This window comes from Parasteatoda tepidariorum, chromosome 4, assembly GCF_043381705.1.
Source record: "Parasteatoda tepidariorum isolate YZ-2023 chromosome 4, CAS_Ptep_4.0, whole genome shotgun sequence".
Classification (NCBI taxonomy): Eukaryota; Metazoa; Arthropoda; class Arachnida; order Araneae; family Theridiidae; genus Parasteatoda; species Parasteatoda tepidariorum.
The window spans coordinates 59,059,338-59,083,335 of NC_092207.1; the positions used below are offsets into that span (position 1 = coordinate 59,059,338).

Below are 23,998 nucleotides of genomic sequence, written 5' to 3' on the forward strand. Positions count from 1 at the left end.
GTTTTAAACTGACATTTTTTTAAAATATCATTTCAATAAATTTTATCAATTATAATGAAGATATGATACAAAAATAGTAAGATTTTTACATTCTTGCTTTATTAGCATCAATCAAACTTGACTGATGTTAAAAGGTCTTACATCCATACAAAATAGTTATAAATTAAACAAATATTCTATTATTATGGAAACACAGTTTCAAATTTAAATAAACTTTCTAATAAAAACTAAATTTTTCATTATTGCGCCTTAATATTAGTTCAAAATAGTTAAAATACTTTAAAAAAATTAAATCACTTGCATCATACTTATCTAAATAATGAACATAGCAAAAAGATAAATATCAAAATAAACACTTGTTTACTTTTCTTTTATTTTTTCAATAAAACAAAAATCTTAACAAAATTGAAACATCCAGTTTTAAATACATATTGCCTTTTAAATAAAATTAACATAAAAATTCAAATGACTAGAAAAAAGTAATGATATCAATCACCAAAAATTATAATTTTAAAATAGCACACAAACAGGTTATGTATATAATATAGTAGAAATTAACTATATATTTAAAATGAAAAAAAGATTTAACAAATATAAACAAAAGCAAAGAGTTAAAAAAAAGAAGAGAGCTGATATCTTTGATAAATATGGTAAAGCAGACATATTTACAATTAAAATATGGCAGGAAAATGCTAACTGTTTTAAAATGAGCCGCAAATTCAAACTCATTTAAATTCCTTGTAAAAATTTCTTGAACATTGCTCCAGCTCTACCAACAATTCTCTCTTCCTGAATGAAAAATGGACATTTTTATTATAACCAATATTTAGAAATAGTTTCTAATGACTTAAAAGTATTTCTAAGTTTTAACTAAACCAATTAAAATAAACTCACAATGCTTTTCACAGCTACTTCAACAGCAGCACGCAGATGACAGCAATACTTCACAGTAATCTTTCTCTATTAAAAAATATAATATCAGATATGAATCAAAAATAAATAAACAAGTTAGTCTTTAAAAAGGAATTCTTACATGAACGTTTTTCAGCTTTTTTTCCTTCATTTGTTCAGCCTCAAAATAGATTCTCCCAATTTCCGTTATTTGTTCAAAGCTTAAGAAAAAAGTACATTCAATTTTTAATTAAAAACTAGGTTTTAAATATTATCCTTAAAAAGTATTTTATAATGGTAGATTAAAAGTATTTTATAATGTCAGAGTTATTAATCTCAGACTTTATAAAATATAATAAACTATTCTCTAGTTATTATTAACCAATCTTAATTGTTACAAGACTAACTCACAGTCTTTGCATGAACATCACTTGGTTAGGCCAAACTAAATATAGAATTTGCCGACCAATTTTTCAACAACTTCCGAGCTGATATGAATTTTTAAAACTAAAATTAAGCTAACATAAATTTTTAGAACACATTTCAGTATAGATGGTAGCCTAAATATTTAAATAATATGGAAGATTAAAAATTAGAAATAAAATGAATAGAAAAGTCTTTTTAAAATACACCTTTTTATTGTAAGCATATTTAAAAGTAGATAATAATTTCAAATAAAAAATCTTGCGGTAAAAAGAGCAATATTAAAAAAGTGAGATATTCCTTGTGTCAAAACATTTTAATATTTCATGTTTTAGAGATTTTTTTCTCTTGAGATTTTTAATTATAATTTTTTTGTGCACTTACAGTAAAAATATGTATTTTGATAACATGTTTTCATTAACTTTATTTAAAGTATCAAAATATTAAGAAATTTGATTAGTAATTAATATTATAAAAATATTTTAGGCAGAATAATTTTACAGCTGCTTATCTCAGTGTCCTACTAATATATACAGTTTATAGTTTCTTTCACTGAATGTTTATCTCCCTAAAAACCAACAATAAATAATATTTACTACCTTAATTTTAACTTTAATGGATTAATACATTAAACAATAATTCTTAAACAATAATTGTAAACAATAACTAAGAGTTATTGGTGAATTTAATGAAGAACTAAAACTAATGTATGAAAGAAACTTATTAATCAAAATTATTTCAAAAGATCAATCAAAATGAAGTACCTTGTTTGTATTTGAAGTCTACTTTCTTTACAATTCAAAGCCAGTTTTTTCAAATCTTTTTCACTGAGATTTGTATTATGAGAAATCATATCTTCAATTTTGATCAAGAAGTTAGATCGAAGAATGTTCAGTTCATTACTAAAAAAGAAATAATTAGAATGAAATAGAATAAGAATGTAATTAACCAATTTAATCTAATTAATCAGCACAAATCAAGTTTACATTGATTAAGGTATTTTAATAATGTTAGCAATAAATGGAATATACAAAACATTTAACAAAATAGAGCAAATTACATAAAAGTAAATTTGTAATATGTCATTTATCCTAAGAGTTCAAGCACTCTATTAAATGCTTTATAAAGCAATATATATGCTAATATATATTTAAATATGCTAATATATTTATATAAAAAAAAATTAAAGAATATTAAAGTTCTGCTTGTTTATTACTTTACAACTCTTTATGCAAATAAAGACTATCTTCTATTTTAGTAATCCATGTAAAGGAGTGATTTTCTACCATGTTTGTCTGTAACATAAAAATTCAGCATAATTTACATAAATATCATTGTATAAAATTCGTAACATTAGTGTTTATTAAATTTTATGAAGGTAACATTTCTTGGGATTTTATATCTATATTGATTCATCATCCAATGCTAGGAAAAAAATAGTTTACATTATGAGTCTTACAAGTCAAGATAGAAATCTTGTTTATGTAGTTATATTGAATAATATTTAGGTCTTAAATATAACCACTTCCTTTTGCCCCATCTGTCATAGTTTTAATTTTTGTAAAAATTTCAGAAGTGCAGAATTTGCATTTTGCAGTATTTTTATGGAATATTTACAGTTAATTAGACTTAGAGAAGACTTACATGCCCTGTAGGGCAAGAAAAATTAAAAAATCATGCCCAATCAGAATTTTCACATCCTCCAAGCATGTCCGGCAATACAATTTTTGCACCCAGTTAATGAATAAAATATTATTATAAAAATTTTGCAGGTAAGTTTGGTTTTTCATTTCATGTGGAGAATTTTAAAATTATAATATAATTTGCATAACACAATAACTATGATTTAAAACTTATAACTTTATTACAGCTGCAATAATAAGATAAAATAATTGATTTAACTTGATTATTGCATAGTAGGGAAGTAGGTTTTGATCGGCATAATTTTTTTATTTTGCAATATTTTATTTTTTTACATAAAATAATTGCTTTTCCTTTCAAAGAATTAAAATAAAATAGGTACATCATGTGACATTCTATTAATCAGGGATTTCGAAATCAACGACCAATATTTGTTACGCATCTGAAGTTGGGTCTTTTTGCTTAAATTAAAAGTTGCATATATCTTCTCCTGTAATTTCTCTAAGATCATTGGAGGGCGGTGTGGTCACGATATGAGTCAGTAGTAGGGAATTAGCATATATCTTTCTACAATAACAATAGTGAGAAGGATATTTGAATATACACTCGAACCTCGATTTCACGAACCTCGATTTCACGAATTCGATTCACGAATCTCGAAGAAAAAAAATTTCACTTCAAATTTTCTATACACTCAATGTTAAAAAAAACTTGATCTCATGAATTTCTTTTGCTAATCCCTCGATAACATCAATTTTTTTCCATAAATAGTGTAATTTTTTTCTAAAATTAAAAAAATATTCCAAAAAAAATAAAAAAAATTTAAGAATAGATGACAAGGCATGGAATCATGTGTCTTCCTCTACGATAATGAATGACTACAAGAAGTCTGGATTCATTAAAGAACACAAAAAAAAGTCAAACAATCAATATCATTAATTCTGCTGAAAACTACACCGAAATTGATTGGAACAGATTTACTGACTCATGAAGCTTGATGACATGGAATTTCATGAGTTTGTAAACGTAGATGATGCAGTAACAGGCGGTCAGTAGGATGACAATGATATCATCGCTCAAACGAAAGCTTCTTGTGAACTATCAAAAGAAGAGGATGAGGAAATCGAAGATTTACCGCCCAATGTTACTAACAAACAAGCACTTTCAGCAGTGGACACTGTATGGAGATTTATTGAGAGGCAGCCGAATATGTCAGAGGAGACATTTAAAGCTATAGTCCACTTAGAAAGTGTTACAGACCAACTTTCTTACACATCTCTAAAGCAAACAAGAATTGAGTCTTTTTTTAAATGAAAGTGTAAAAACTGTTTTTAGATTAAATATGGAATAGTAAATAAGGTATGTGAAGAGCATTTTTCTTTATTCTACCATCGATAACATGCGATTTTTGATAATTCGAATTTTCGATATCTCGAATTTTTTCTGCTCTCCCTTCAAGTTCGAGATATCGAGGTTTGACTGTAGTAGGTTTTTTTTAGTATTTTATTAGTTAATGTTAAGCAATTAACTGTTGGCATCAAATTTATGTCAAAAGGTTCCTTGAATAAATATGGACGAAAGGTCGATACCCATTCACTACTTACTTAGTCACACACTAGTACACTTGTTGGCTTATTGAAGTCACCTGCTGCCACATCACCTCTATGTAAGCCGTGACCTTACTTCTATGCTACTTTACGTGATGATCTGTCACTAAGCTGAATGTGTGCGTCTATATATCAGCTGTGATATGTATTGTCTAGTTCATTGAGTACTGTCCATAAAACTGTTAGAGCGTGGAACAAATTTGGATACTAAAAACGTTTGTTATAATATCGTGCTAACCAAACTTGTTACAACTGTTCCGTCCTTGCTAGTTGTTGAGGCATAGTAACCGATCATAGTATATGTGTTTATCAGTTTATTGCTTCTATTGTCTAAATCAGTGGTTCCAGAACTTTGTCTCGTAGACTCCTTATCATGTTTTTTGGTAGACCCCCTGCTTACCTGATATTAATTTTTTGTAAATTCATCAACTTCAAATGTATTTTTGACAGCTGGTATAGTGCTACTCACTCTGAAAGATTTAAATTTCTAACTGCAGTGTAGTGTAGTGTGAAAAACTTAAGGAAAAAAACACATGTTAATTTTATACATTTATTAATTAAATTCAAACTAATTTAATTTAATTAATATGTAGATGAAATAAAATAGTGCACTATAAAATCCGTACTCTGCTACTAATATTACAATTGCGGAAATAAGTTTGTATACAAAACCGTAGTAGTGTATTGTCGGTTTGTTTATTAAGTTTTCACGCAAAAACTAGGCAACAAATCTCCGTGATCTTGTGCGCAGATAAAATTGGAGGTCTAGCTAACTAAAGAGTTGACACAGGCTAGGCTACAATTTACAGCGTAAAAATACTTTTTTGTTACAAAATAAAACCTTACACGCAGAGAAAACGCACGCAGGCGGAGCTGCAGGCAACTGCTAGTTTATAATAATTCAGTTTCATATATCAAAAAATAATCCTAATAACTTAAATTTGAAAATTTTTTTTCACTTCATAGCTACTTTTATAAATTATGTAGAATGTAGAAAGATATATGTCTTTATATTATAAGGTAGCATAATGTAAGTAAATAGGTACTATCAGTGTATGTTGATTATTTTAATCATGAAATGCCGCAATTAAAAGTCCCGATCTGCTTACATGAGATCCACTATCGTTGACCCCCATTTTAATTTCATGGACCCCCAATTTTTTTCACTTGACATGGGCCCCTTGCAGGTTGTCATCGACCCCTGGGGGCTGATACAGACCATTTTGGGAATCCATGGTCTAAATGAATACTTATGTGGCTGAGTTATTTGTTTTCCTGTGATCTCCTAAGCCTACAATTATTAATTGATAGATAATACAGAGAAACGAGTGCATTAAAAAAAAAGAGTATGATGTATGGAAACTGAAAAAAATACAATATAACTTGTTTAACTTAAATATGTAGCTAATGTTACATTTGGATGACTCAATCATGTAAGAGCAAATTTTTTTTGAAATGCACAATAAAATACTTAATATTCAATATCTTATAAGATATGTAGTCAAGAAGAACAATAATTTTATGAAAAATTTGCACATTATAGAACTTAAATGATAATTTAAAAAATGTTCCAATATTTAGAAATCCTAATAGAAAAATACATTTACACGACTCCATTTGAAAATGTTTATGCAAAAAAACAAGAAAATAAAAGAAAAACTTGGAGCAAAAAAACTTCTTCTTTAAGGTATAAAAAAGAAATTTCTAACGTTTTACTCATCTTAGGGCTGAAAATTAAGATTTTTTTACATAAATTTACAATGAATACGATAAAAGTTACTCAACTTCTATAGAAATAAAAAAAAGATCAAAAAACAAATCAAATGGTTATCTAATTATGATATAATACATTTTTCTCACAATTTTGATCCCTTTCTGCGAGAGTTAAAACTTAGAGAGAATATTTTTTCAGAAAAACTAACAGATAGAGAATTATTTAATAAATAAGAAAAAGCTTAATATCTTACCAAAAATTAGAAGTACATTTCTGTAATGTTCCAAAAAGTCTTTTTGTTAGAAGATTTACTTCGGAGGCGAGTTTAGTTAACACTGAATATGACTTTAAAAAGAAATATAAATATTAGAGACATACCAGATCTTAAAATTTTGCAGAGTCTGAGAACCCAACATAAATTTTATTATTACTTAGCTACTTCTTGTTTTGTTACCCAAATGGGTATTAAACCTATTATTACATGAAAACATAAAAAAATTATATAATTTCCTGCCTTACAAATATTTTAAAGTCAGTCAGTCAAAAGTGAATTTTTTTAGGGAAACTGAAACAAAATGCTTTTATTTTTTCATTTTTCTACATGTTTCAAACTATATTTAAAATATATATTTATATATATATAAAAGAAATGTGGGATGAATGTTTAACATGAGACATTGCTAAGAAGACATCTGTTAGGAATTAATTCATTTCGGCAGAGTCAATCCGTCGCCAATCTAAATATTTTTTGTTTAGTTGTTCTCGATACACTCACGCCGGAGGGAGCACCTCCTGAAAGCTCCTGTTGTTTTTTATTTCTCATATTTTGTTGTTTTTGTTTTCAGTCTAATTGTTAATTTTTCATTGTTGCGTTTTGTTAATAAATATAGAAGCACATATTGATTGTTTATTCTTACTGGCATACAATGGTACTATTCTTAGGGCATACAATGGTAGAGCTATATTGCGTAATACGCATATCCGAAACTCGAAAAAAATTTCTATCACCATCTGCTTAAAACTGAGCTATATAGTTTATTTCTTTGCCATTATAGAAATTTTTAATAAAATTTATTAATGCAGCCTCGGTTTGGTTTTTATAAAATGACAATACATTGAATGAGAAATGTTTTATCTATCGGGGGTTTATTTTAAATAATCCAATTATAAATGTAATTTACACGCAATGTGATCTGCATAACAACAAGCTCTTAAATTTTTCCTATTCAGATGGAAATTTTATTTTATTACAAGCCTAGCTTATCATTCTCCATGTTGTGATTTGATCTCTATATAACCAGCAATTCTGAACCCAACTGGAAGAAAAAGAAAATGTTGCATCCAGTATTGGACATAAATTGCCTTCATGAAAACTTTTACTTTAAAACTATACAGTATTTGCATCACTTGAAGAAAAATACCAAAATTTTTTCATGGTTTGCCTCCAGTTGAAAATTGAACTTGTTGAGTCAATGAGTGAAAACATCTGCGTTCAGCCATCATTAAATTTACTAATGGCTGAATTCATTCCAATTGTTAAAAATAGACATATATAAGCTTATAGTGTAAATATTATAAAATGTTTCCCAATGAACTTATTGTTGAGTTAGGTAAAAATAAAAAATCTCTGTAACAGAAAAAAAAATTCATATATAATTAGCAGGAAGTTTTTATTTTTTTAAATATAAATTACTTTTCATTTGTAAAACACATTGATTAATTTTAATTGAAACCCTTGTCTCAATTTTAACTTACTAAAAATTAAATTTCAATCATGCTGAAATTAATAATAATATCAGAACAATTAATGTGCCGACTGTCATAAAATATTGATGTTTTGTTTCTTATTTTTCTTTCTCATACATTCTTCAATGAATGAAATACAGAGTCTACAAACCTAAATAATCAAAATAGTTTACAGCATTTATTTATTTACTGAAAATGAATTTAAATTTAGTTATATTACTTTATCTTATGTTCAAAACCTGTCTAAACTGTTGTTAAACTAAGTTTCTTTTCATCATGTATTTGGATGGAATTTTAAATTATTTTATTTTTAAAATTTCTCGAACTCGCACATAAATTCACAAAGAAAAAAAAATTTGAAGCTTTTGAAAATTATGCACAGTTAAACATTTTAATATCACTTAAGCCCTTCAATTTTTAAAAAATATTTTTAAGTAGCTTTTAAACATTGATTATATTTTCAGTTTTAACCTAGAATATGAATAAACATTAAGGATTTACCAAATTTTTTTCCATATTCAATTTTTCTTTTGATGACATTTGCTTCATTTTTGAAACATTTTTAATGATATTTTGATGAATCCTAAAAGGAAAAACATAAATTTTACAAATTAAGAAAAAAAGCCATGAGCTTATTTGTTAATTTTATCAAAGATTTTGTCTTTTTAATTCAAAACTCAAAAGAGAGCACAAGAATCTTCCATAATCTAAATTGACAAAAATATGTATTGTGTAAAAAAAGCAATAACCGATAAAGTAGCGCTATAATAAATTAAAGTATAGAACAAGAAAATTTAGTTTCTATTATTTATGAAATTCATTTCTGAATACACCCTGAATAAAACTTTAACAAAACTAGAAAAAGACTTAATTGTTTTTTACTCTTGTTATTGAGATTGATTATTCTATTATAAAATACTTTAAGAATTTCATTTTTAATTTAAATTATCTGAAATCTTAAAATACATGGAAACACAAATAACTTAAGCACCTAGAAAAAAGGATTACCTTAAATCAGCTTTGTTTTGTTTTTTATCCTTAAATTGCTTGTTTGGAGAGCTTGGGGATTTCTTTTCAGAATGTATAAAAATTTTCTCAGATTTCCGGTTCTGAAATCAAATGGTAATTTTTTAAAATGATAGTCCCGCAACATATTGGAAAGATTTCAGTAAACAAATTCAGTAAACACGCATAGGAAAGATTTCAGTAAACAAATAGTTAAAAAATTATCTTTGTTCAACTTGTGATGATTTTTCAAAGATGCTTTGATTAGTTTATGAGAATTGACCTTAAGTGGAATAAGCTAAATAGTTAATACGAGCTACTAACTGTCATCCTGAATAAAATATTTCAACAGACAACATGTGAAACCATAACATTTTAAGTCATCATGAGATCAGTAAGAATAAATTTCAAAAGTAATGTAAATATTCAACATGTAAATCGATACAACTTAATTATATTAAACAAATTATCAAACCAGTTATATTAAACAGAGGGATTTTTGCAACACTGGTTTAATTAAATATTGCTCACAAATAAATATAAATTGTAAAAGTTTAAGAATGCAGTACTATCGAACCAGCTTATAACAAGCTCAGATTTAATGAGAGCCTAATTTAACAATAAAATTGTTGTACTTGGATATTGTACTCGGTTGGTACAGTGTTAAGTCTATTGCAGCATAGTTCGCTTTTAATGCACAAACCTCAGTTTTTATAAGTAATATTTTTGTGCTTCATACAATTTCTTGGTTCACTTTTAAAGTGAGACAGAATTAGACATTCAATCTGGATTCAAACCTAAGAAAAAGCATGCTACTTTTAAGACAACCATGCTACTTTTAGGAAAAGCAAAAAATAAACTAAAATCTTGAAAAAGTATCATTTGCTCTACTTAAATATAATAAAAGCATGCTGTGTTTAAAAAAAATCCCCAGTACCAATTAGCTAATATTAACAACAACTAATTAAAATTTGTAATAGAGTTAAAGAATTCCGTAATTAATTAATTTTAAATTGGGGTTTCAATAATATTGAAGCAAAAACAGCAAATATGCTGTTTTTCCTGCAAAAGTAACTTGGTGGATTATACTTCAATTCATTATTTAAAAATTCTCTCGTATATTCATTGCATTTTTTATTGGAATTCATCATTTCAAATATCTGATAAAAAACATAATTTATGTGAAATTAAAAAATTCAAATCTACAAAATTTGTGATAATATTTGCTGAAAATAATAAATAAGCGTATGACCTCTTAATTCAACACCATGAAAACTTGATAATTTAAAATTGTTGAATGAGTTTTTTTTCTTTTTCAATAATGATTGAATTTCCGAAAAAGTGTGAAACAAAGATTCCATGCATCTTGAAAAATTTGAAACAACAAACATGCATCTTGAAATAAAAGGAAAAATATTTAAGAAAAATACAATAAAATCACTTTGTGCCAGTAGTATCAACTCATCTCTTCTTTAATGTCAATCAAAAATGTTGGATAAACTTGACAAAAATGGATATCACAGTGAATAAACAAAAACAATAGTTAATGATGATTTTGTACAGCTAAAGGACAGAATTCCAAAACAAATTTAACACTTATGTTAAAACCGAACTCTGCATTTATCTTCAATTAACAATTTGATAATTAGAAGGGGCTTTTGCATGCTTATTAGAGATAAGTTCCAGCTCACTTCCGGGAGGGCTGAGCCTGAGACACATCTTATTAGTTAGAGCCTAAGATACATAGGATTACTTAGAGTCGGAGATATATGTCCGACAAAGGGCAAATTTTGCGATCTCTCTACTCAGCCATTGATATCTAAACAAGAAAATTAGTCATTAAAACTTTTTATCATTAACATATTAATCAAAAAGTCAATAGAAAAATCTATGATTGGAAGTAAAAGAATTGTCTAAGAGTAATTACCAACAACAGAAAATACTAAAATTTTTTATTGTCTAAAAGATTCTCAATAAAATACCTTTTAGTAAATCGTTAGGTTTAAGAATTTATTTTTATTTTGCTCAGCTTTACCAACTGGATTATGTATTATGTCTTAGTAAAGTAGTAAAAACGTTTCCGAAAATGTAATTAAGAGTGTATCCTAGCCAACTTGAGCCAGAAACCGTTTCTTCAGTAAGAGAGCCCACGTTGGACTAAGCCTGATTCATCTCCATTGACTATCGTTTCTGTCAGTTTCAAAAGTTGATTGTGACTGATGCGTTTTTAGAAACAGAGTCGATACTGAATTTACGAGATAATCAACTTTATATTTCAAATTGGAAAGTTTCCAATGTTTATTTTAATGCATTTGTGTACATAAACTATGTCTACACTGAAAAGTAAAGTTTTTATTTTTACCTTAACAATAGAACCAATGTGTACATTCAATTTTCGTTTAACCTTCTTTTCCATTTTCTTAGGGCTAAACTGTAGGTCACTTTGATCTAGAATAAATAGCAATTAGATCAGTTACCATATAACAATATGTGCTAAATTAATGGGGGGAAAACATATATAGTTTAGAAAAAGAATTCATTTGGTTACTTAATATAGCTTTAAAAAAAGTGGTGCAAAAGATAAATATATATAAAACTATTTTACTTTTTAGTGATTCTATATTTCAAACTTCCCTGACTTTTTCCTGTCAAAGCTTGCCCAACATATTTATGTGTACACATAAAATTTACTATTATAAAAAAAAAATATTACATTAAAAACTAAAAAACTACTAATAGTCCATAAGACTAATTCCAAGAAAAATAGACCAAAATAAAAAAAAATGCTGCTGTGTCACAGATTTTCAAGAAAATTTCTTGTAGATCAGAAGAAACGGGAAACAGAATAGGATAAGAAACCGCTAATGGGTAACAGAAACGAGTAAGAAACAGCTAGGATAATTTTTTCAAAACTTTTGTACCAAAATTTAGGGAGCAATTTGACTCTATTTAAGAAAATGGCTCAACCACAAATGAATGTGATTCACATATGTGAAATTATGATATGTAAATCACAAAAACATCAATTGTAAATCTCAATATCCATATCGTGAATCGCTACAGTATGAATCTTGATATGCCATTCGTATTTCAAAGTGAATAATAATGAATCGAATAATTAAATTTTATGAAATACTGATAAAAATTACTGGTTTAAAATTAAAACGAAAACAATAAAAAAAGATTAATTACCTATTTCAATAAAATAATGAATAGAAAAGCATTCAGGATAATAAAGTTGACACAAGGAATGAATTTAAAATTCTACAAATCATTCATGCTGTGCAAAAACAAAATCTAAATACAAAATTGAAACTAACCAGCAAAAATGAAATTAACCAGCAAAGATCATGAGCACAATGAACGAAAATCTTTAACATAATCATAAAGATAAAAATTAGCTTTTTCTACCCTTTTTTTTAAACCTTGGTTTTCTTTAGAAACGTTGTTGTAGATAAGAAAGACAGATCCTTCAAGAAGCTGAATTTTTAATTTTTCCATAAACGTAAAAATCTCCTCAGTGCAGAAATTATCAGATTCTTGGTATTGAAAAAGAGAAAAATACTGCCTATGCTAGTATAGATGATTGAAAGAGGAGTTTTCTCCGTTCCCCCAATACCAAAGTCAGTCAGTGGATTGGAAGTAACAGTAGGTGGACAATCTACAAGAGGAACAGAGCATTTAAAAAAATTTCCTGATCAGTGAATGAATTCCCTGACTTTTCCAGAACCAAAAAATTCTCCAACTTTTCCCAGTTATTCGCCACCGTGTTATAATAAAATATAATATCCTATTAAAATTAATGCAATTTTTTTCCCTAAATATTTACTATAAATATGAAATTTTTAATACAATCTTCAATAAAAAAAATAATCAATGAATAAAAAAATAATAAATGCAATCAAAAAATAAGATGAATCAACAATTTCAAACCCTTTCAGCAATTTCTATTTATTAAATACACTGAGTTTTATCAAATTCGATATATTTACTGATTTTAGAAGAACTTGAATTTTGAATTGGTTGAAATAAATTTTTAATAATTTACCATTTTGATTTTTATCAGTTTTTATATTTTTACAAGGAATTTCATTTACAGAAAAAGAGCACTGTGATGAAGATCTTTTAGAGACCACTCTTGCACCTGCAATCAAAAATATTAACAAATAATTATGTAATACAAAATATTATATCACAAATAAACTGGTTATGGTAAAAAGATATGAAAGTTAATAATGAATCAATTATTATAATCTTAATGAGTTACATACAAAAATCTCCCATATCACTTGGAGGCGGAGGTGACTCGCTGGACAAACTCTGAAAGAAAAAAAATTCATAAAAGAAAGTAATAAATAGTGCACTCAAATTTCTAAGTACAAACAAATGTGTTCATACCTCTAAAAACAGTTTCATGTGTAACTTCTTGCCACTTTCTTCATTTCGTAATTCTTCTAAGGAGTTCACTACAAATTAAACGAAATAATTAAATATGAAGAGTTATTTTAAACTGTCAGAAATAAACAGATTTGGCAAGTTTGCAATATTTTTAACCGTGGATTATATTGTCTTACCAAAAAAAAAAAAAAAAAAAAAAAAAAAAAAAAAAAAAAAAAAAANAAAAAAAACAAATATGCTATAAACTTCAAATATTACTTAAAACATTATCACATATATATTATCCCCTAATAATTCATGCTAATTGACAAAGCATTTACTGCGTCAATTAAAAACAACATTGTGTCAATTAAATAAACTAAAATTTGTTTGTAATTGCAAAATAAAAAAAAACATAATTAAAGAAAAACATATAATTACATCAATCATTTATAATCTCTTTATTTCCAAAAGAAAGAAGACAGCAGAAGGAGAAAAAAAAAGCATGATGGTTCTACTTAATTTTATTTTATAGCCAGTATTGGACAGAACACCCAATTCAAAGTTTTTATGACAATCAATGTTCAACTCAGTAGCCTTGTAATTTTGAGTGTAACCCAGAAGACAAGCGAAGTCTTGGATCAAGCGTTGGGCTTGGAGCACTTTTTGATGGAACTGATCCCCGTTAGTGTAAAATGGAGAGGAAAACCACAAAAATCTCCCATGGTGGAACGACGGCAAAGGGATTTTAACCCAGGATCTACCATTGAGGATATTTTACATCAACATTTTACTCATTGGGAGCTGGAAGCAGAATTCCTATGAACCAAACGCTGGGTTACATCATTGGGAAGAGAATGGTGTGATTTGCTGACAGTTGTGATTTTCATTAAAATAAATGCAATACAAATTTTTTTAGTCAGGGAAAATATTGGGGCCTCTTAAACAGCATTTTGTGCTAGAGCGTTAGCTCTTTTTAATGAAGCTCTGCATTCATATTAATTGCTTATGCAATGATGAAAAGTTAATTTTATTATGTATGCTGTTGGCAAAAAGCTCTTAACTAATGTATTAACGTATATAAGTAAATTTTTTAAAGAAAGCTTTCTAAAGAATGTGAAACAAATGAAGAAAAAATAGTGAATTTTTTTTTCGAAAAAAAAAAATATTTGGCCAATTTTTAAAAAGGTTGTTTTGGCCTAGATTTTGGCAAAAATAGTCGCCACACCTTTTCTTAAAATTAATAATTTTAATCAACTTTTTAGACACAAGCGACAGCCTGCTTCACTTTTAAAAAATTGGATGAATCAGCCATTTCTCTGACTGACGATTTTAAAATAACAACTTCAAAAGAAAAAGACAAAGCAAAGTTCTTTTTGAAGAATATTTTTCAAGATCATGCCAAACAACATAAGGAACATTAAGTATCAACATATATGTTCAATTTCTATAATTATTTTGCTAATAGTTAACTACTAAAATTTTACAATGGGAATCTAAAACCTTGACAATTGCCTAGAATAAACAAACGTTGCTTATAAAAAATTATATATAATTAATTTTTTTCAGTTGTTTCCCAGTATATTTTTGCTAATTTTATCTTCTACAAAGGTAACATTTTTAAGATCTTAACATTAAAGACAGTTTTCAAATTAGCAAGAACAATTAGCAATTAGCAAGAACAACATTATATTAGTTGCTATAATTAGAATGGATAATTGCCACAATTCTGCATGTGTTCATTTTATACAGGTTCAACAACAATTAAAAAAAGGTAAATATTTAAATTTACTTACAACTCTCTATTGACAAAGTTCTACAAACATTCTCGTCAGTCTCATGAATATCAGGTAGAGAACTAGGTTTAGATAAATCACACTTCTCCTCCTGAATATTCAAAGTAGCAGTAAATTCATTTCTTGATTCACTACCGTCAAACAAAGTTTCTGGATGCTCAATATTAATGTCCATTTGATCTCCTTCAGATTTACTGTAATTATTCTGATTTATGAGCCCAAATTTGGAATTTTGGATTGTAGAACACAAATCATCATGAGTTTTGTCGAAAGCTTTAAGAGAGGTACACAAGCCATCTTTAACATATGTATCGAATTTTCTCACAGTTTTAAGCTTTGATTTTTCATCACTTATTTTTAAATAGTTACAATGCAGAAACTTTTCCTTTTGTTTAACGGGTTTTATTTTGAAACTCTGATTATCTTTGCTAATATTTTTTTTTGCTTGTTTAGGCAAACTAAGTTTGTCCAAAACCCTCGGATTGGAATGTCCACCAATAATGTCATTATCAGTAAAATTATGATTTAAATTTTCATCAGATGTTGCATCAAGTATTTTTTCATTAACTGAATTCAGTAATTCAAAATGAAAATTTGTGGATTTCCTAACATGAGCCATTTTTTTAGGACTTTCTTTTTCTACAACTAAACTAAATTTGTCTATATCAGAAAGTCCCATACTCTTTGATTTTGTACCAGATTCTGAACTTTTGTCATCAAAAAATTTAGTTTTCTTCTGAAATTCCCTTTTCTTTTGAATTGCTCCTTGTTGTTTCCACTTTTTCTGTAAAACAAGAATGGGCGAACATAACACTAAATTTGAAATACTACAAAACACAAAAGATAATACTTATATTTGGAAAAAAAAGGTATTTTTTTCAATAATTATAATGACTAAATCTTTAAGTTAAAATATCTTATATTAATTTTAAACTTTAAAATCTCTCATAGAAACTGTATGGCCTTTATTATCAATTTGACTTTTAAATAAATCTAAAAAGGAATGATTTAAATTTAATGATTTTTATTTATTTTGAAAATTGCAACAAAATATAAGTTCAATTTAAATTTTATTAGTCTATTTTTGTCATGCTTATTTGTTTTTGATACTACTTGCTTGTACTCTTTCAAACTTTTGTACAATTGGTTTAAAATTGCTTATGTATACATATTATTTTAAGTTTAAAATTTTGAATTAAATTTATCTCAACATGTTTAAATTAAACTGATAATTTGACTTCATAATTTGTCCTTATTTTCAATTTAAAATTAAAGGAGACAAATTCGATTTCAAGAGAAGGAAAAAAAAATTTCAAAGATCTTTTATTTAAATTGATCCTAAAAAGCTCTATTCTTCATATTTATTAAAAATTCAATTTCTGATATACTAATAAGTAAAAAATTAACTTACATTGAATTTAGACCAAGTAAAACACTGCAGTACTCAAAATAACATAGAAAGAAAATATAAATAAAGCATTTAATTAAATAAATGAATGACTTACCAGAGAAGTCCTGCTTTTATAATTCCTGTAATATAGTTTACAAATTATTATTAATGTGACTATATTAAAATTTTAGGTATAATTTTGATATGTATTTTTTTAAAAGTAAATTTTAAATCATGTTAGACATACGGTAAATAGAAATTAGGGATGTAATGAATATTCGGCCACTATTCTTTATTTGAACGTTTTGCGAAATATTCGGTTGGCAGAATTTTGAAACAAATATTAGGCAAGGAATTTTTTAAAAAATATTTTTCATTATTTTTTTTTCTTTTAATTTGAAAAGATTTAATAAAGATTACTCTAAAATCGCATTTTTTACTTTACATTATTAGAAATCGTTTTTACACATATTTGTTAAATTCTGAAACCTGCAAATATATGTTCTGGAGGACAAATGGAAATACAAAGTGAAATGTGGAAAAGCAAGATCACAAATTTTACAGAGGATTTTTTTTTAAATATATTTAGCCAAGTCAATTTCATCCTTTATTGAACACTTCTTGTTTTAAGAATGGAGAATGTTTTATTTTCTTTGTTCTTACAACAGTGCAGCATTTAAACAGAGCTTTTTATTAGACTTTATTCCTTTACTGTAACTTTTTGCCTGTACGGTCAGACAGACATCTGGTAAGATAGAATACTAGAATTTTCAACATTAAAGTAATGTTTTAAAAACTAGAAGTTTCAACATTAAAGTAATATTTTAAAAACTAAGACCAATTTTTTTCTGTTTCTCTTTTGCTGTTTAATTAACTTTTCTTTTAAATAGTGTTTTTATTATGACACAGCATTTTTTTAAATGCATTTCTGATAGACTATATCTTTTTTAACATTTTATGTATGTATTTTTTCCAGAAAATATAATTTTTAACATTAAAGTTTGATTTCAAGAATTAAGAGGATTTTTTCTATTCTCTTTCGTTACCTTTACAACTTTAGTTTTTTATTTATAGCTTTTAGCCAGTTTTTTATTTATCTGAAATACTTCTAATGGATAACTATTAGTTTTTTTCCCTTTACCCCATATCAACAATATAGCTAAGTTTTCACTATTTTTCAACAATGACTAAACTTATTTGCATACATTTTATTTTATGAAAGTTATTGAATGCTGACCAAATTTTTTAAGTTTATGACTACCTATGTTCAACACCACAGCCTTTATGTAATTTTGAACCCAATCTGTAAGACAAGGGAGCTCCTGGATCAAGTATAAAGAGAAATTTGCCTTCATGAAGGTTTTTTTAATAGAACTAATCTGTTTTGCTTTACATGAAGAGGAAAACCGCAAAAACAGGTCAGTACTGTGGTTGATGTAAGCGGCTTGCAGAATTTGTATGGGCCAGCGATCGCTGGGATTTGAACCTGGGTCACTTAATTAGGAGGTCAGTGTTCTATCCCCAGAACCAATTATTTATCATTTGAAATTAATTATTTGAAAATAATATTTATGAATGATTTTCACTAAAAAAAATTGCTACTTGGTGGTCGAATATTGGGTATTTGGCCAAATCACTATTCGATACATGGCTTATAGAAACATGTAATTTTGATTATGTAAAAATAAATAAACTACATAGAAATTGTTCTAATTAGTTATTATTTGGATCTGGACAAAATTTCTCATTAAACCTGTATATTTTCAGAATATTTTTGAGGGATAATTGGTCTGAAACACACTCTTACTTAAATACCTTCCATTATACAAAGAAAGGCAATTAAATATTTAAAATTTGTGGCTTTTAAGATAACCATCTTTACATTTAGTTTTAGGCCTGACAAAAAATCAATAATTAGAATGGTTTCCTGACCCAAGGATAAGTTTTTCTTTAAGTCACAATAAAAAGTTAGATCTTTGAAAGAAGAAACAACTGTGGATAAAATGGTTATGTAATCTTACCGATAAGATCGCTATTTACTATGAATTTTCATGAAAGAAATGGTTAAGGTTTAAAATAACTATTTTATTATTATTTTCCAAAAAAAAAAATTTTTTTTCTAAGAAGCTTTAGTCAAATTTCCAAAGATCTTTATTTAAAAATAATTATCATTAGATCACTATTTTCTGTTAAGCTTTATTTTAGATATTAAAATAAATCTAAATATTATATTTTATACTTTCCTTTTCAAGTCCTATAATAATTAGAAATGCTTAGTGCAAGTTTACAATTTTTTACCCCTTGCAATGATAAACAGAATCATTCTTTCTAATTCAGCCCATAAGTCAAATATATTTTTTTCAAGAGGAATTATTTAAATGCAATACATTTAAACTAAAGATCATTAACTAAATTAAATAATAATTTAGCAAATATCCTTTCACATTATGCCATTTAATTAAATATTTTCTTATTCAGCATCTTTATTGGAAAAATATATTGAAAACTAAGATGTATTTTATTTATCAGATTACCTTAAATAGAAAAAGAATATTTATTTTATTCCGAAAATTCCTATTATTGTTTCTCATGTGAAATAGCAATCTTATTCTTTTCATTTCTTTCTTTCATTTTAAATCAGTTAATCATAATTTTCTAGAAAACTCTTAAAACATAAAACACATTTAAATTATAAACCAATTAAAGTTAACCCTTTGATGCAGATGAGACACTGATGCTCCTTTTCTATATTTTTTCTGGCATTCTTTAATAATAATATATTAATTATAAAAAAAGCCTAATAGTTACCAAAAAATCTGTTAGATTGTCAGAATTATATTTATACTAAAATATAAAAAAAAGTATAAATTTTTTTTAAAATTAATATTCAAAAATTTATCAATAATCGATTTTGCAAATTAAAAAATTTCAATGATGTTTCTATTATTTTTTATTGGATCTAAATAACTGCAAATAAACGCAAATTTGAAAAATTACTGTTTAGAAGATTTAACCTTTAACACAGAAAAAGACACTAGTGTTTCATGCTGTATTTCATAACCATAAATTATTAAAATGCTACATAAAATATTTTTCCCTTACTTTGACATAAATTAATACAAAATAAAGAAGAAGAAAAAGCATGGAAATACATTTAATAAAAATTCAGCGTCAAAGGATTGATACCAACAATTTTACATAACATACACATACTTTCTTGTGTAATTCTTTAATGGAGGAGTTTGAAATAACCCACGTTTTCCTCCTTTAAACCAGCTGATTTCGCTACTCTGAGTTTCCGTATCAGTCTGGAAAATTGAACAAGCATTGTTTTTCTTCTTTTTTGGTGAATAACAACTAACATCATCCTCACTTTCATACCTAAAGAAGGAAAACAAAAATTTTAATTATGTTCATAAATATAATAACAAAAACTATATTATGCCTAGTAATAGTCAATGTGACAACCAACAGAATGTAATAATCACAGATTTCTCAAAACACAATGAAATGAAAAAATGAGTAAAAACTTTCATTCACCACAAGTTTCCAAAAAAAACTGAAAATATCATGAAATGTTTGTGAAAATGTTTGCAACAGAAGCAAAAACAAAAAAGATGTGTTGTGTAAAAAAAGTTATTTACAAGTGTGTAACATAGTTTTGAATGATATCTAGTATTCTGTTCTGAAAAACCTCATCACAAACAGTCCTCAACAATCAACATATGCAACCAAATAGAAAACACATAATTATTACATATTATTTTTTTTTAAGTAATGACTTTTTTTCTAAATTCATTCATTAACAGCCTGAGGATCTTTCTAAAGCTTTTTTCAAAACTGTAAAAAAATTTATGAATAGTTGAATTACACTAAGAAATTATATTAAATTAAGTTTCAAAAATCAATTGAAAACTACTACTTTGAATTTATTAGAAAATATTGACAGTACTTTTTTATATCTAAAACTAACAGTGTAATTTTAATTTTGTAAAATCTGCACATGATATTCATATTAATTTTATCACATTATATACATTAGAGAAATAGGTTTTCAATACAGACACAACCACACGAACTATTAAACAATAAATTTATTAACTTAATTATTCAAATAAAATATTCAGTTTGCATAATTTAAAACACTGAACTTAGTAGAATTTTAATTAAAGAGAAATACAATTTATATTATATATATACTTGAAATTACTAAAGAAACTATTTCATTACTACAGTTAAACCTGGTATCGTAAAACATTTTGATTATGAATAAAAAATTTACAGCAAATTTGAAGAAATAGAACTTTTATTATTTAATTTGAGGACGCTTTTTTTTCTATTGGGGTGAGCATTTTTTTTACTGATAATTTTCATTATTTTGTTAATTGAAGACCAGCTTTTGTGTTTTTAAGTAAAATATATGTCTCAGAATTATTTTGATCAAGATGGTTTGGACAGTAATTTCTTACATGAAAATTTTGATCTGTGATAATATTCTGACAAAGAAAGTAAACAAAAGAGAAATTTAACTTTTAAATCATAATATTTCATAAACTAATACTCAAAGAAATGTTATTTTATAATCTTACTTTCTTTTGATTGTTGAAGAAAGTATAGAATTTTCATCCAACTCTTTTTGCTTTAGTAAACTTTTATTTTTTCTCTTTGCGTTCAAAGCAGCAGCTCTTGGTTTCTAAACAGCCAGTTAAAAAAAATTAAAGCTAGATATAAAATATAACTTCTTTCAAATGCAAATTTACAGAAAATGAGAATATTTGCTGAATATTAGCAAATGCTCAATATACTTAATATATACTCATCCTTAAAAACCAAAACAAACAACTAGTTCTTGTATTTATATTCAGCCTAATTTTGGTATCAAAATCTCGAAGATAGAAACTAAAACTTTTATAATGTTGCAAGTAGTAATATTTTTAGACAAAATAGTAATTATGACAGTATTGTAAAAGTCAAATAGCATTTATTTAATTCCTAAACAGAAATGTAATCACTTGAAACTATTATTTGGAACGACATACATTATTGATACTTATAGATTTTACTATTTGCTGATCACAATAAAGTTCACATTTGCTGCAACAAAATTATGTTGCGTAGTTAAACCATATGGCATATTACTTCTTAAACTTGATTCCAACATGGCATATTACTTCTTAAACTTGGTTCCAACATGGTTTTATTTATTACCTCTTATTAAGGTTACAGAAAATTGCTACGTATTATGGTTCAACAATGAACTGAATTTTGTGAGAATGAAGAAACATACCACAATGCAAAGGATTTTTATCAGAGTAAACATTTTAAATGCAATATATTTTCTACCAATATTTCTTGGAAAAAAAAATTATTTTTCATCAAAAAAAATTTGTAATAAGCGAGAGTTGGTAAAAATTGAATTTTATATCATTGCAATAACAAATGTACAAGAAGTTCAGATTTTTTCATGATATCAAAATATTGTGATTTCAAAGTTTCTTCAAACTGGAATAGACTAAACTCATATAAAATATCCACCATAGTGTTAAAAAGACCCCAAAATATTTTAATCTTTTTATTTAATATTGTTTTGAAGTCATGCAAAAACATTTCAGATTAAATTCAACTAAATTACAATGATGTTAATTATAAGTAAGTATAGAAAAATAACGGCCAAACGTAAAGCATTTTAAATGCCTATTTACATTGATTTAGCAATAGATAGCTGAGATAAGCAAGAACATCTGCTATTACCTTATTCACTAAAGTTCTTGTGTCAAAATCTTCATCTAAGATCTTTTGTCTAGGAAGAAAAATATTTTATTAATTTCAAACAGAATTGTTTATTTAAATAGTGAAGGATATTTCTTTTACCTTTGAATTTTCTTTTTTTCTATCTTTTTTTTAGAATTCTAGGCAAAAAATAAATAGTATCATAATCAAAATATTCAAACAAGCTAATAAAATATTTATAGTAAAACAATATTAATTGGTCTTTAGTTTTTTTATATTTAAATTTATCTTTTAAATATCTTTTAACACAATCAAAAGGAAATTTTGCATACAACACCAATAAAACTTTCGGTTTTGAAGACAAACAATATTGAACTTATTTTTCTATTTCAACAACTAAATGTTAAGCAATCATAAGATTGAAAAAAAAAATATCGAATTAATTTAAATTAAGATACATTTAGGTGACAAATATTTACTATAACAATATATTACCTTATCTGATATAATTTGGGAGTCAGAATCAACATCTGAACTAAAATTTTGCCTAAATAGAATAAACAAATGTTTAAACTTTTGAAAAAATATATGTATACTTATAAATAAATATTTTGGTATAGTGAAGACACCTTATACCTTTGAGTTTGTTTCCTTCTTGTTCTCTTTTTAGCAGTATTCTAGACAAAATAATAAAAAAATAATAAATAATAGCAGCATTGTAGAAAAATAATACAAAAATTTTATATATATACAGGGGTCTGTCCAGACATTTTGTGAAGGGTCCGTTTTCGTAAAATTGTGAAAAATTACTCGTAATTTGTGAATATAAAATAAACGTTAAGTCACATTCTTTCAACCAGGGTCCGCTTTTGTGAATTTGTGCAGATAGGGTCCATTATTGCAAAAAAAACTTTTTCAAGGAGTTTTTAAATTGTAAAGACATACAAGATTATGCTCAACACTGTAAAATTATAATTAATAAAATTAAATTTTAAAAAATAAACAGCAATTGCAGCTACTAAATTAGCGATGCAACATATAAATATTTGGTATTTAGCCTATACTGCTGAACACAAAATATTCATTTCGGACGAATAAAGGAAGAAGAGTCTGCCGAAGACAAAATTTAGTTCGTTTACATCTGTCTTTCTTCCCCCCCCCCTTCATTTCTGGGAAGGGTTTATTCCAGTGGTTCCCAACCTGGGGGCGATTGCCCCAAAGGGGGCGATAGAGTCCCACAAGGGGGCGATCAGGGGGCGACGAGTAATCAAAAGATAAAAACTGTTAATAATATTAATAACAAAAGCTATTTAAGGATTGGATTGAATGTAGGGTTTAGTGGCACAAAGTCCAAATAAGGACATGCTGCGCCAAACAATACGGTAAAAACAGTTCATAAGACATGATGCGTGCAACACTTAGTTATTCGTATAATTATAACTGATAAAATTGTATAAGTTGATGAATAAAATCAGATAAAAGTGTGAATATGATATAAAATACATGAAGTAAGTAAAGTGAATAAAATTGCAAATGTATTAAAACATTTATATACAGTTAAAAATACCAAGAGCACGTAAATACGCAAAAATGTTTGGATGATGAATATTATCTAACAAATCTTGCATGCATAAAATAGAACTTCCAAAATACGTTAACCGATACTGGTTAAAACATG

At 26.4% G+C, this 23,998-nt stretch overlaps 1 protein-coding gene across 9 annotated transcripts in view; it reads right to left on the minus strand.

Annotated features, from left to right (window-relative positions):
• Positions 1-349: 349 nt before the first annotated feature.
• Positions 350-23,998, minus strand: part of LOC107441332 (synaptonemal complex protein 2) — a 64,606-nt gene continuing 40,957 nt past the window's right edge. For 7 of the 9 annotated variants that reach the window (XM_016054551.3, XM_016054552.3, XM_016054554.3 and 4 more), the window contains 19 exons: positions 22,957-22,997; positions 22,816-22,867; positions 22,462-22,499; positions 22,342-22,390; positions 21,180-21,283; positions 19,804-19,971; positions 16,706-16,730; positions 15,201-15,984; positions 13,426-13,493; positions 13,299-13,347; positions 13,076-13,171; positions 11,390-11,475; positions 9,031-9,131; positions 8,524-8,605; positions 6,530-6,621; positions 2,079-2,216; positions 1,034-1,112; positions 895-960; positions 350-789 (listed from right to left, as the gene is read on the minus strand). In XM_016054551.3, coding sequence (XP_015910037.2) covers positions 730-789; positions 895-960; positions 1,034-1,112; positions 2,079-2,216; positions 6,530-6,621; positions 8,524-8,605; positions 9,031-9,131; positions 11,390-11,475; positions 13,076-13,171; positions 13,299-13,347; positions 13,426-13,493; positions 15,201-15,984; positions 16,706-16,730; positions 19,804-19,971; positions 21,180-21,283; positions 22,342-22,390; positions 22,462-22,499; positions 22,816-22,867; positions 22,957-22,997 — 2,178 coding nt within the window. In that variant the 3' untranslated portion in view covers positions 350-729. Of the gene's footprint in view, positions 790-894; positions 961-1,033; positions 1,113-2,078; positions 2,217-6,529; positions 6,622-8,523; positions 8,606-9,030; positions 9,132-11,389; positions 11,476-13,075; positions 13,172-13,298; positions 13,348-13,425; positions 13,494-15,200; positions 15,985-16,705; positions 16,731-19,803; positions 19,972-21,179; positions 21,284-22,341; positions 22,391-22,461; positions 22,500-22,815; positions 22,868-22,956; positions 22,998-23,998 lie in introns of those variants that run through there. The other 2 variants (XM_043057452.2, XM_016054553.3) reach the window with 2 other exon arrangements.